Source organism: Gekko japonicus, unplaced genomic scaffold (assembly GCF_001447785.1).
Source record: "Gekko japonicus isolate JY-2015 unplaced genomic scaffold, Gekko_japonicus_V1.1 scaffold50, whole genome shotgun sequence".
Lineage (NCBI taxonomy): Eukaryota > Metazoa > Chordata > Lepidosauria > Squamata > Gekkonidae > Gekko > Gekko japonicus.
Window position 1 is genome coordinate 273,287 of NW_015164666.1, and position 14,314 is coordinate 287,600.

At 39.8% G+C, this 14,314-nt stretch overlaps 1 protein-coding gene across 1 annotated transcript in view; it reads left to right on the forward strand.

The window, feature by feature from the left end:
• The window catches only part of CEP85L (centrosomal protein 85kDa-like), a 169,740-nt gene that overhangs the window by 102,073 nt on the left and 53,353 nt on the right, over positions 1–14,314 (forward strand). Inside the window, exon 4 of the mRNA XM_015409088.1 lies at positions 3,913–4,034. Coding sequence (XP_015264574.1) covers positions 3,913–4,034 — 122 coding nt within the window. The remainder of the gene's footprint in view (positions 1–3,912; positions 4,035–14,314) is intronic.

A 14,314-nucleotide genomic window follows, 5' to 3' on the forward strand; every position in this document is an offset into this window, starting at 1 on the left:
CCGCGCGTTAAAGAAATCCCGATTTCTCAGCACCCGCACGTGACTTGTTTCCTAAAAGCAGTTTCATTCAAACTTCCGCCGGATCAACATAGATTCCCGACTTGGAAACTAAATATAGTTCTTTCGGCCCTCACAAAACCTCCATTCGAACCTCTAAAAGAAATTTCACTCCAGTTCTTGAGGATGAAGGTTCTCTTCTTGGTTGCTATAACATCAGCCAGAAGCATTTCAGAATTAAGTGCTTTATCCATACACTCAGATCTTGGCATGTTTCACAAGGATAAAGTCGTCCTTAGGACAGATCCTACATTCTGTCCAAAGATCAACACCCAATTTCACAGAACACAGGAGTTATGCCTACCTTAGTTTGTTCCAAATCCCTCTCATTACAAGGAAAAACTTTGGCATGCCTTAGACGTCAGGAGGGCTCTGAAGTGTTACATACTAAGGACAGACTCAATTAGAAAAACTGATGCTATGTTCGTGAACATTTCCCCCCCTCATACGGGAAAGAAAATGTCAAAGGCGGCAATCAGCAAAGTTCTCCGCCCATGTATAGTGGAAGCATACAGATGCCTAAATCAAGTCCCTCCAGCTGGAATCACAGCACATTCACTGAGAAGCGCTGCCACAAATGCAGCGTTCACTAACAGAGCCTCAGTAGAGGAAGTATGCAAAGCCGCTACGTGGTCCTCTCCACTTTTATTAGGCATTACAAATTGAACCTATATGATTCGGCAGACACAGCCTTTGGCAGGAGGGTGCTACAAACTGTCCTCTCCTGTGATGACGAGCACCCTCCCAAAAATTAGGGACACTGCTCTGGTAGCTCCCACAAGATGTCCTCCACCTCAGAGGGAGAACGACCATTGGTTACTCACCGTGAAGGGTCCTCCTCTGAGGCGTGGAGGACATCTTGGCCCTCCCGGGTCGTCATCTACGCTGTTATTCTGTTCCTTTCCCACTTTTTCTTCTTCTATCAGTGTAATAACAGACAGAGAGTAAGAGAGTGACTTATAACTTTCCTTCCTGTTTGAGTTGCTGTGGTAGTTGTTCAATAGCAAGTTAGTAGATTGTTCCAGTTTTTTCTGCTTCTGTTTATAAAAGTTAGCTTTCTTGTTACTGCTTTCGGAGCACCAGAACTGAGCCTAGGGTGACTCCCACCACAGGAAACAGGCAGTTGAAATTAGTTCCTGCCTCCCTAAGTGATGGATGGGAATCACCCCACAAGATGTCCTCCACGCCTCGGAGGAGAAGGACCCTTCACGGTGAGTAACCAATGGTTGATCTCCACTAACCACTCTCCCCTTTGAAGATGGCGGCACACAGAAAAATACCTCAACTGGAAAGGTTTATATTCAGAATGGCATATTTGTCTGTGTGGGATTCACACCTAACCTTTTTATTTCTCTCTAGCCTTTCTCCCTTACATTCAGAATTTATACTTGGAAGTGTCATGGCAGAGTTGACACCAAGCCTCTCCATGGCTACTGCCCTTCCCCCATAATCTTCCCTTTCTCAAAAAATCCCACTGTAGTTTTCCCTTCACATATCTGAAGAAGTGAGCTGTGACTTATAAGAGCTCACATTGAAATAAATGTTGTTTTGTCTTTAAAGTGCCACTGGACTTCTGTTTTAATTTGCTCTGAAAAAATAACATGTCTACCCCTATGCTATCATATATGTGTGAGGCCTGCAAGTCGCAGGTTTCTTTAGTTGTCCGCCAGTCAACCAAAATATTTGGTGTTGCATGGCTACTTAATGTTTTATGTTATTGTTATTCCAAATCGATCGTTATATAAGTCTATATTTTATAGTACTTTCTACGTACTGTTAAGAAGTTTTTAATGGTATGATTTTGCTCTGTGATGCATTAAAAAGCATCAAAAGCAGTATAAGTCTATATTTTATAGTACTTTCTAGGTACTGTTAAGAAGTTTTTAATGGTAAAAGAGTGTGATGATCTTTAGTGAATTCAAATATAATGGGAAGATAATATGAACTCTTAATAAAACAAGTGCTTCTATACTTAGGAGAGACCTTCTGTTATCTGTGGAAAATTCCAGTCACACTTGCTTTGAATGTCATCTGAAGTACCACCTAGAAGTGTTGTCCATAACATTCCCCAGAATATTGTAGAAGGCTTTCTGGCAAATGCCTTACCACATTTGATGCAAGATTTAAAGAAATTTTTTCCTTTGATGATATGCATTATTATTTTAGTTGGTCCATAGATATGCACGTGATCCATAAATCATCTTGTGATTTTATTTATTTATTGAAAAATAGCATCATATTCAAAAACAATTTAGCTAAAGCCCCCAGACAACTTGTTTTTGGAATGGTAGCATTATTTTCTAGAGAATGGGGAATTCTTCCAGAATGAAGAAAAGATGCAACTTTGACTTTTAGTTTTTCAGATTTACTGTTTGGAATTATCAGATTATTAACATACAGTTTAATCTGTTTAGGAACTTGTTGTGAATATTCAACACCATGTGCTGTATATGAATAAAATGTGCTTTGTTGTTCCAGGCAGTACCAGAGAGAGTATATTTATAGCACCACAGGGGGGGAAAGTTGGATGCAAGTAGTGGAAAAATAATGTGTATGTTTTGGAACAAGGAGGATAAACAACTTAGCCTGGTCAAGAAAATGGCACACACTTTTCTACACATACACCCCTCAGCTCTGTAACCCACATGTGTTTACATATTCAGAATAGCAGAACATCTACAATCTTTGCACCTTTAGCTCAAGGTAATTTTATGGGAAGCTGGTTCAAATGCAATAGATAGTAAAGGGCATATTGCCCAGAACTTTCCAAGGCACATAGGAAAGAAACCAGTCCGGAAAATGCAGAGTATTCTTTTCCAGTTGTATCTGAGAACATTCCCACTGTTGCTGACACTTCCTCCTAGTGCACCCATCTATTGGGTAGAACATTCTGTTTATTTCATATGGAATGGTTTAAGTTCTCACTAGCTTATATTTGGCAAGATCTTGTATTTGTTAGTTAAGATCTGGCAAGTTAACTATTAGCTGTGAGAGAAAGCTAGTCATAGCTGATATAAGAAAAGTAGTTGCTTTTCAGGCAGTTACACCTATGTAAAGTTAAAGGGTGAGGTACAAATCTGATTCACAAGCCAGTTATTTTTGGTGGGGCTACATAGCTATGTTATTTGGAATTGCTATCTGGAAATAGCAAGTGAGAACTATGTGTCATTGTTAGGTATCAGGATGTATTCATGCATACTCTTCTCTGCTTCATTCAACAGAGTTGATTTTCATCAGTCAACATAAAATTAAAATCCAAGATTTTGTTTTGTATAACCTACAAGATACTGTTTCTCTGACCTCTGTTGCACAACATAGACTGTCAGTAGCATAGCTGATGTGATGTTAGATGCTTTATTTGGAAGTACAAATAATAATCTGCTGGAACGGTTTTAGTAACAGTGAAAAACCAGGATATAGAAGCCAATATGTAACTCTTCAGTTACATTCCACTTACATCAGAGTACAAAGCAAGAGCTCATAGATGGAAACACTGCAGATTAAAACTTCTATAAAGTGCAAAACAAACCTAAGCCATGTTCCACCTAAGTCCCATTGGGAAAGTTTGGTTTCCTGTAGGCTTCCTGAAGTGATTGCTGAAGGATAATTATGCTTTTCTCAACTAAGTAGTTGGATGGTATTTTTAAATGTTTGTTTTTTTGGGGGGTGGGATATTTCTTAATTTCTGTTTCAACTGATTTTATGTGAATTTTATTGGTACCTATGTACCAGCTAATGTAAGCCGCCCTGAGCCTGCTCGCGGGGAGGGCGGGGTATAAATTGAATGAATGAATAAAGAAAGAAATAATTTTTGCTATTTTTGGCAGTAATTTTCTAATGTGCATTTCTATACAGGTTCTGAGTGGATCATCTCATCAAGGTTACCCAGCTGCAGGCATCCAGGAATTCAGCAATTGGGAATCACTGATGAAAATCAAAGAAGGCCTGTTGAGGCAAAAAGAGATTGTGATTGATCGGTCAGTAATCCTCTTTTACCTTCACTAATTTCAGAGTTAACTTGTAAAGTAACCAAATGGTCTTGGCCATAAGAAACTGTTTCCAAAAAGATACTCTCAAGACTGTGAAGGATGGGAGTCCTAGCATTTTACATTTAAATATGCAAATGATCTAATGAGCTTTATTTTTTATGTATATATTCTATGGATTCTTCATAAAAGAAAACAGTAGTTGATATTTAGGATTGTAGGAATTATTAGGAAAGGGCTTGAAAAACATGGCAAGTATCATAATGCTACTATATAAATTTTGTTCTGCTGCCATATAGATGTAGTTGTTAACACATGAAGGGGTCTGTCAGGATGCTTTTCTGACAGGAAGTAGTTCTCCATAGTCTCAGCTGGATGTCTTGACCTGCCTCCTGCCTGAGTCCCTTTGACTGGAGATGCTAGGAATTGATCCTGGGAACTTCTGCATACTAACTGCTTCAGGGAACCTCTGCATACTAACTGCATACTAACTAGGTTGTCTATAACTGAGTTTACCTACATTAAAAGTGATATTTTAGAACCAGAAATAGTATAGAAAAGGCAAATAACAAGTGTTTCCCATGAGGGAAGGCTTAAATTTTTGTGGTCTTTAGGTTTTAGAAAAGATATCACAGGGGGCAGCACTGATAGAGGTTAATAAAATTACAAATAGAATATAGAGAGATAATAAAAATAATTTTTCCCTTCTCTTGTAATATTAGTATTTGGACTCACCTGTTCAAGTTGGTGTCCCATGGTCTTTTGCACAATACCTAATTAAAGTAATCTAAGGCATCAGTCACATGTTTCGCTTTGTATTCTTGGGTACTCAACACACTTTCTCACAGACATCCTAAATAACAGTCAGTCTTCCAAGGATCTCTAGTTTATTCATCAGTGATAAAACTTTAATGTATAGTAAGCATTTCATGGGTTGAATCCAGACTAAATTTTCCATCAGCTGAACAGAACTTTTCTCCTCCCGCCAATCTTGCTGATCTCTATGAAATGCGTGGGGGAGAAGACCCTGAGGAACAATACGAGGGAGCTCTACCAGTTTAGTCTATATCCAGCCCTGTATTTAATAGCTTCCTCTCAGGTCTCAGGAAATCTGTTGTCCCTAGCAGCTTGATGAGCTGGGTGTGTGTCTGTGGTATATATGGTCTACCAATTGGGGCTTACACAATTATTGACAATTTTCTCTGATCCTGAAAGGGATTTGCAAAACTAAGATTGCAGTGCTGCTTTGGTATTTCAGTAGCGCATCAGAGTCTGAGCAATTGTCATGTTTGCTGCTTCTAGGTAATGGAAACAGGTCCATAGTTTCTGGATAGTAATTGCATCCATGTTTGCATCACTATAGGATAAGTGACTTGTTCGGATCATGTTTGCCAGGTGCATGAGGCTTAAAACCAACCGTGTTGACTTTAAATTAATTTGGTTATGAGAAATTTTATATTAGTGCCAAGAATGTGGCAGACTGCAGTCAGACATTGTTCAGTACAGTATTCAGATATGTGATCTTTCACTTATGATAGATACCTGCATTCAGACCATTAATCTTAGAGCATCACTGCACATTCCCTTCGTAGCGCATCCACTAACGCAGCCTTTTGCAATAGGGCCTCAGTGGAAGAGATATGCAAGGCGGCCACATGGTCCTCTCTTCTCCACATTCATCCGGCACTATAAAATCAACATTTATGATTCGGCTGATGCGGCCTTTGGTCGTCGCGTTTTGCAGTCTGTTCTTTCAACAGATGACGACCCCCCACCCCAAAATCAATAGAACTGCTCTGGGAGAACCCACAAGATGTCCTCCGCCTCAGGGGAGAACGACCATTGGTACTTACCCGTGAAGGGTCCTTCTCCTCTGAGGCTTGAAGGACATCTTGGCCCTCCCGGGTCGTCATAACGCGACCACCTTAGGTTATTCTGGGAATTCAATTACTCCCTGTTTGAAGTTTATCTCCTGAATTTTACATAACATTCTTCCTGTTTTTTCTCATTAATCGTTTGAGCACCAAGTATTTTTATTAGTTAGTTTACTGCTTTCGGAGCACCGAACTGAGCCTGGGTGACTCCCACTAGAGGAAACAGGAAGAAGTTTTTTCAACTTAGTCCTGCCTCCCTGAAGAAGGATGGGAATCACCCACAAGATGTCCTCCAAGCCTCAGAGGAGAAGGACCCTTCACGGGTAAGTACCAATGGTCGTTCAAGTTGGTGTCCCATGGTCTTTTGCACAATACCTAATTAAAGTAATCTAAGGCATCAGTCACATGTTTCGCTTTGTATTCTTGGGTACTCAACACACTTTCTCACAGACATCCTAAATAACAGTCAGTCTTCCAAGGATCTCTAGTTTATTCATCAGTGATAAAACTTTAATGTATAGTAAGCATTTCATGGGTTGAATCCAGACTAAATTTTCCATCAGCTGAACAGAACTTTTCTCCTCCCGCCAATCTTGCTGATTTCTATGAAATGCGTGGGGGAGAAGACCCTGAGGAACAATACGAGGGAGCTCTACCAGTTTAGTCTATATCCAGCCCTGTATTTAATAGCTTCCTCTCAGGTCTCAGGAAATCTGTTGTCCCTAGCAGCTTGATGAGCTGGGTGTGTGTCTGTGGTATATATGGTCTACCAATTGGGGCTTACACAATTATTGACAATTTTCTCTGATCCTGAAAGGGATTTGCAAAACTAAGATTGCAGTGCTGCTTTGGTATTTCAGTAGCGCATCAGAGTCTGAGCAATTGTCATGTTTGCTGCTTCTAGGTAATGGAAACAGGTCCATAGTTTCTGGATAGTAATTGCATCCATGTTTGCATCACTATAGGATAAGTGACTTGTTCGGATCATGTTTGCCAGGTGCATGAGGCTTAAAACCAACCGTGTTGACTTTAAATTAATTTGGTTATGAGAAATTTTATATTAGTGCCAAGAATGTGGCAGACTGCAGTCAGACATTGTTCAGTACAGTATTCAGATATGTGATCTTTCACTTATGATAGATACCTGCATTCAGACCATTAATCTTAGAATAATAATGAAACCTTTTAAAAAAATAAATCAACCTCTTGTTTTGAATCTAAAGTAATACTAAAGTAACTTTTCCTCCATAAGATATTGGAAGGATGAAGAAGTCTAGTAGCAGAAGTTGTGCTAACATTTCAAAACTCTCTTTTTGATATATTGTGTTGATATTGTGTTCTCCTAGTTATATGAATTGATCCAGGGGGAGGGAGTAAGGGAGAGAGAGAGATAGATTTTCTTTTGTGGATGAGCGAAGTCATTTAGGAATATTTGGCTCATGGTTTTCTTGGGTTTGATTCCAGAAGTAGTTCAACTATAGTTTATGTTTATAATGCAAATTAGTATTCAAAAACAACATGGCATTTTTCTAACACTAGAGGGCACAGTAGATTCTTGTATGATTTTTGCCTAGGGTACAGGTTTCTGCTTTGCTGTCTTGAAAACACCCACATAAACATATATGCATGGTCACCTTTCCTAATACTTGAAATTGTTCCAACCTTGATAGGCCATTGCATTCTACACATTTTTACTGCAGTGCTTAGGCCAGTACTGGCACTGTTTATTTGGCAAGGATTGCCTAGAATGGTAGCATGAATAAATGCCAAATGCTAAACGTATGACATAACCCCCTGAAAATATTAGTACACCCATCAACAATTGCTATGTTCTCTTCTAAATGGCTTAGGGGCATTCAAAGGGCTTTTTAAGGGAAGATAAATACAAAGGTTAGGATTTGAAGGATGTTTGAAATCCTGAAGCAGCTGTTCAGGTCATTCACTGCTACCACTCTAGTTGAATTAGATGCTTTTGTTTTTACTGTTGGTTGAATATGTTTGCTTTAATATGCCAAAGAGACAACATGTGGATGGATGTGTATATGCAACAACAATGTGTTGTTTGGTATATAACTATGATCCCAAAATAAAGGGTTTTCCCCTCTCCAAATCAGTAACCCTTTTTGGCCTTTTTGGGATCTACATTCACATGGAGAAATGGAACGTGTCAGTTGGCCAGTTACAGAAATGGGTGGCTGCATCCCTTCTGGCTTTATCCATAATTGCTTCTGGCTTCCCTTCTGGCTTTATCCATGATTGCTCAGTACACATAAGAACATAAGAAAAGCCAATGCTGGATCAGGCCAATGGCCCATCCAGTCCAACACTCTGGGTCACACAGTGGCCAAAAATACCAGGTGCCATCAGGAGGTCCAGCAGTGGGGCCAGGACACTAGAAGCCCTCCCACTGTTGCCCCCCCAGCACCAAGAATACAGAGCATCACTTGCCCCAGACACACTTGTTATCTGTCTACAAGAATATATCCCTGGAGGGAAACTGTTTCTTTCTTGGCTTCAAAAGTCCTGTTATGTTTAATGGTACACACAGAATTAGTACAGCTATTCTGAAGATACATATATATATATATATTTAAAAAGGGTATGTGCTGGTTAAAATTGCACTTTTTCAGCTTCATCTAGCTCTGAGATTAGCTTCTTACCTGTCAACCTAGCCACACTGATCCTTGCTCCAGTAGGCTATGAGGGGCTGTATTTGAAGACAATCTGAGAACATCAGCTAGTACAAAATGAGGCAGTTTGATTAGCATCAGGACCAAGCCACTACATACATGTTATACCGGTTTTAAGAGCAGGATGGATGGCATATATGTTTCCAAGTTCAAGATTCTAGTTCTTCAAAACCCTTCAGTCTGGGGCAATGCTCCCTCTTAAGTTGTGGAGTCTTGTGAGCAAAAATTCTACTTTGTAAGCTACTGGCATTAAAGTTGTAAGCAAACGATATGGCCACTGCATAAATTAGTTTGGTCTGGAGCCATCCTTCCTGAGCTAAGACAAAAATCAGTGAGCTGGAGGCTAAAAAACTGTGAGCCAGTTCACACTGACTCAGCTTAGAGGGAACTCTGGTCTGGGATCTGTATACCTGAATGCCCATCTATCCCAGTAAGAACCTGTGGAGCAGCTCTGATTTTCTGACCAGGCTTTCTTTCTGTCCCCTCTCAGGGTCTTGCTAATTCTGCTGCTGCTCATTCTCGAGCTACTGGCCTTTTTCAATGGCACTCAATTTGGATTAGGACCATACAGGAGGAGAGTTCCAGCCTCCCCCTGCACCATTTTCTCAAACTGAAATGGCCCCAAGGGTGTTATTTGCCTCACCAAGGGGCTGCATGTGCCAATACACATGCAGGCCCTCCAGGGAGAAAATAAATCCTCCCCCAGTGCTGTTTCAGCTTGAGAAAACATCACTGCGGGGAGGCTGGAGCCCTGCCCCCACTGAGCTGTGTTCCCAATGTGAATCGCCCCTGTGGCACTTTAGAATTGAGCTCCCATGGGGAACTTGCAGCTGGCAGCCTGCTCAGCTCCCCATGCTGACCATGTGATAAATGCAATGTGTAGCTTGGGCCAAAGTAGAAACTAAACTTGCACGACATCTTGCTGCAAGTTGCTTTTTTGTACTTTTTTTGTGCTCTGTTGTATTTTGTTGAGATAATCAAAACATATTCTGAATATGGCCAGTTTGGTGTAGTGGTTAAGTGTGTGGACTCTAATCTGGGAGAACCGGGTTAGATTCCCCACTCCTTCACTTGCACCTGCTGATGTGACCTTGGGTCAGTCACAAGCTCTGGCACAGCTGTCCTTGAAAAAGAGCAGTTTCTGTTAAGAGCTCTCTCAGCCCCGCCTACCTCACAGAGTGTCTGTTGTGGGGAGGGGAAGGGAAAGGAGTTTGTAAGACGCTCTGAGACTCCTTTGGGTAGTGAAGGGCGGGGTATAAATCCAATCTCTTCTCTTCTTCTTATTTATATAATGATTCTTAAACTTGCAAACCTTTACTGTTTACAAAGGCAAAAGAAATACCCCAAATGAGTTAATATTCTGTTTTATGTTGCTGCTATGCAAATGGATATAGAGTTTGTATGTCTGTATACATGTCCATTCAGCTGTCAAGTATGACTGACAGAGTTCTAGAAGATGTGGTAGTAATGCCAAAAACTAATATGTTTTAAAAGATAATTTTGTTATTAAATATTTTATCATATATTCATGTTATAGCTGTTACACTAAAATTGTAAGGTTTATATCAGTAATTCAGTATAAAATGCATCTAGTCTTCAATCCTATGTTCAAATTTACTGAACTAGCTATTGAAGCTTTTCTTTGGAGTTAATATCTGAAACGGAATCAAACCAGAGCATTAAAAAAGTTAATGAAGAAAAAGTGGAACCTAAACAAAAATTTTAATTATTTAATTCTCCAGCTGTAGGATACCATAAGACATTGGATACTGTACTGTAATTACAGAATATACCATAAAAGTCTCGAACCTGTATCTAAGGGCTGAACTTGAGTTGGAAAAAGACAGGTGCCTTTGTTGTGACCATCTCCTTTTCCTCATTAAAAATCACCTTTACACAATGCCATGCCCCCAATCTCTGTTCCTCCCCCACCCCACAAGGCTCCCAGTCAGAGTTCAACCATAACATATATAGTTGGGCCTAAAACTGAAAGCAAAACTGGTAACCTTTCTTCAGCGTGTTGGTCTCCCAAAATTTAAAAGCCCCTTTGAGCTCATTGCAAATGTTAAAATAAATCTCATAGATTGTGAATTAACAGAAATAGAGCTGGTGATTTAGTCACAGCTGTATGACAAATGGCTTTTCTAGAGTTGTTTGAACACAGTATTGTGTACTTGCAAGTAAATTTTTACATATACAAGATACTGTAATTATTTGTACACTTGGAGTTCCAGAGAGTCAGACTATACAATTGGCATACCTGACATTTTAAATGAGTGGGACTTAATTGGACATTTTAACATTTAAATACTTTATTACTGATTTATGCTGTTCTCTGGAGATAATCCAAGGTTTTTCACATTTTAAGGAATTCTGCACATTGCTATACATTGCTTATTTTGTTCTTGAATGTTGGTTATGGAGAATGAGGGGTTTTTGTTTGCTTTTTTGGCAGCCACTGTACATATTGTTTTCAATATATACAATTTCTGATGTGTTAAATGAAACTTACTTTGTAATGTTGTACCCTGCTATTTACACCACACCCAATAAACTAGATGCAATTGGAGTTGCCAGGTCCCCCATGGCCACCAGTGGGGATATGCTTAAAAGGGGAGGGCACCTCCAGCACTAAGATAACCTGCATACATAGATCACCCGGAGAGGCGCTTCTTCATTTCTCCCAGTCACCGGAGGCTGATAAAAGGAGCATCGAATCTCAAAATCTTATACCCCCAAAGTCTTGTTGGTATCTAAGGTGCTACTGGACTTGAATGTAGCAGTGCAAGACTGGCATACAAGCTTTGGCTTGATGTAGAGCTGAAGCTCCCCTCCAAGCAGTTAACAGGAAGAAGGAGAAATTCTGTTGAACTGCGTGGTAAGCCTGTACACATAGAGCTCCTCTATAAGATGAATCTAAAAGAGACTTCATGTGGGACAAAAAAAAAATTCAGGCGGGTAGCCATTTTGGTCTGAAGCAGCAGAACAAAATCTCCGCAAGGGTTATTTACAGGATAAAAGGGGGGGGGGAGCTGTTAGGAGGGGCCACTCAGAGCCAAGTTTCCTATGCAGAGCTAAAATTGAATCGGGTGGCCGGTAAGATCAGTGGATAGCAGCAAATTATCTTCATTCTCACATCTTTTTGTTAACTCTTACATTTATGTGCTGATTAACCCTTGAGGAGAATTTGTTCCATTTGTCTGAAGAAGTATGCTTTGCACACAAAAGCGTAGACTTTGAATAAAACTTTGTTGGTCTTAAAGGTGCCACTGGACTCAAAATGTGTTCATGTGGGACAATTTAAGGAACATGCTCCCAAACAAACTTTTATTACTTGAGATAAGAAATATGTAATAGAATACCCTGATTAAATAACTGTGAAGAACAGTTTAAAATTGCTCTGTCCCCCCTCCCTCCCACACAAAAACCCCCAGAAAAGGGGGAAGAGGTTTCAGTACAGAACATGTTCTCTGAATACTGAATAATACTTTGGGTACAAAGGGAACCTTTCTTTTGAACTAAGGAAACTTTCAACATGTCTTCTGTAGCTTCTTTGGAAAGCTGTTACATCTTCAGCAAGGGAAGAAAAGATTTGAGATGTTTTATTGATGCTTTCTGCTCTCAAAGATCAACTGTCATCTATTATTTGTATCAATTTCCTCATTAAAGAGCAAAAATGTATAACTTATTCTGGCACATTCATTTGTAACCTCTGCTTAAGTACACTGCTAGTTTAAAAAAGGTTTAAATGATCACTTTTGTTCTGCAGTTTATTTTGTTATATATGTGCTCTATAAATGTTTTGGGATTTATGTTCCACTCCAAGCATTTGGATATAAGGTGGATGCTATGTCATCAGACATAGAGGTGAGTCTGTTGCTGCCTTATCCATAGTTCTTAAGACAGGGAAATGAATCAGTGCCCATTTTGTGTCTTGAAAGTTCAGAGTTGTACCACCTGTTCACCTGTTGCTACTTAGCAACTTCTGTAGAGCATATGAGTTTAGCATAGATCATGTTTAAAAACATAGAAGGAAGGCCTGCATATATTCTGCTCTCTGAGGGTTATGGATGACTGTGGCCCTAGAGGTCATATAAAAAGGTGACAAAGTCAAAAAGTCAAAAGTTTATTATGGTCATAAGACCAGCCACAATAGGTACAGATAAAAAGGACAGTTTAAAAATTTTTAAATGGATAAATACATAAAACGTGAAAAACATGTATGTATCAAAATAGTAAGAAAAACCCACTCCATTAATTTATTTCCCAGCAACTGACGTTTCCTTCTCAGTGCTATCACACAGAGGTTTGCTACTCCGTATGATATAGTTCTCTGGCTATCATCTAATAGATATATCTGAAGGATTTCAGGACTAAAATCTATATAATACTGTAGTGGTTTAAATCTACAGAGTAATGGAATAATTAGTTGTAGCCTTTCTTCTTGATAAAATTCGCAGTGCAAAAGTATATGTGTGATAGATTCAACCACTTTATTTGAACAGAGACAGCAATGCTGCTGCAAGGGCAGGTGGGAGAATCTCCCATACGAAACTGCAGAAGGAAATGCATCAAACCGTGCTCTAGAGAAGGCCCATTTACATCTTTCGTTTGTAATATCCGAAAGATATGGGGATATAGTGTAGCTCAGTCCTTTTCTTAAGCTTTTATAGTTTAAAGGTATTGCTCCATCATTTTGGGACTCTATATCAGTTAATCTTTGGGTGATTAAAACTTTTGCGTTGTTGAGTCCCATATCAAACAAGTCTTCAGTCCCAAACACTTGGTCTAGGTCATTTAGGTATTCTCTACTCATGGTCTCTGTACAGTAAAGGCATTCCTTTCAGAAGTGGACTATCAAATGAGAAAGTAACAAATAAATAAGGAAGTACGGTGTTGAAACGGCAGGATTTGAAGCAGTGCCAATGGGGAAAGGCTCTCATTTGGAGGAGAACACTGGAGGCAATGTTGAGGAGAAATAAAGGGAGAAGGATTTTGTGAGAATATTGACAGTATAGAGCAGGGGTGGCCAAACTGCGGCTCGGGAGCCACATGCTGCTCTTTCACACATATTGTGCAGCTCCCAGCAGGGAGGCTGAGGAAGCGAAGGGGAGGCATGCCTCCCCAATCAGTCTTCCCTTCCCCAGCCAGTGTTCCCCCTTGGGTAGGCTTGAGGTGGGGGGAGAGCAGAGAAAGAAAGCAACTTTAACTTTAAATGTGTTCTCAAAGTCCCCCCTCTGCCGGCTTGGAGAAAGCATTTGTCTCTTTCCGGCAGGCCTTCTGATAACCTCTGGGCCGACCTAGAGCTGAAGCTTTCGAGAGCAGTAGTACAGTTAATTGAATTTTGTTTTTGAATATCTGGCCTGAAAATCTGAATTCAAGGGTACATAGACGCACAATAGAAGTCCTTCTAGATGCAATAGAAGTCCTTCTAGATGCAGCCAAAACAGCAATAGCATTGTACTGGAAGGAGAAAGAGGCACCCTCAGTAGAAATATGGTATAAGAAACTTTGGACTCATTACTTAATGGATGCAGTCTCCAACAAACTAAATTGCATGTCACAAAACCCAATAAAGTCTAATTTCATAGAGAAATGGTACCCAGTGCTGGATTATCTGTCACAAAAACAATTTATCTCATCTGATTGGTCTCAATATCACAAATGGATATAAGATTAATGCAATGACCAGTTCCGCAAAATCTCA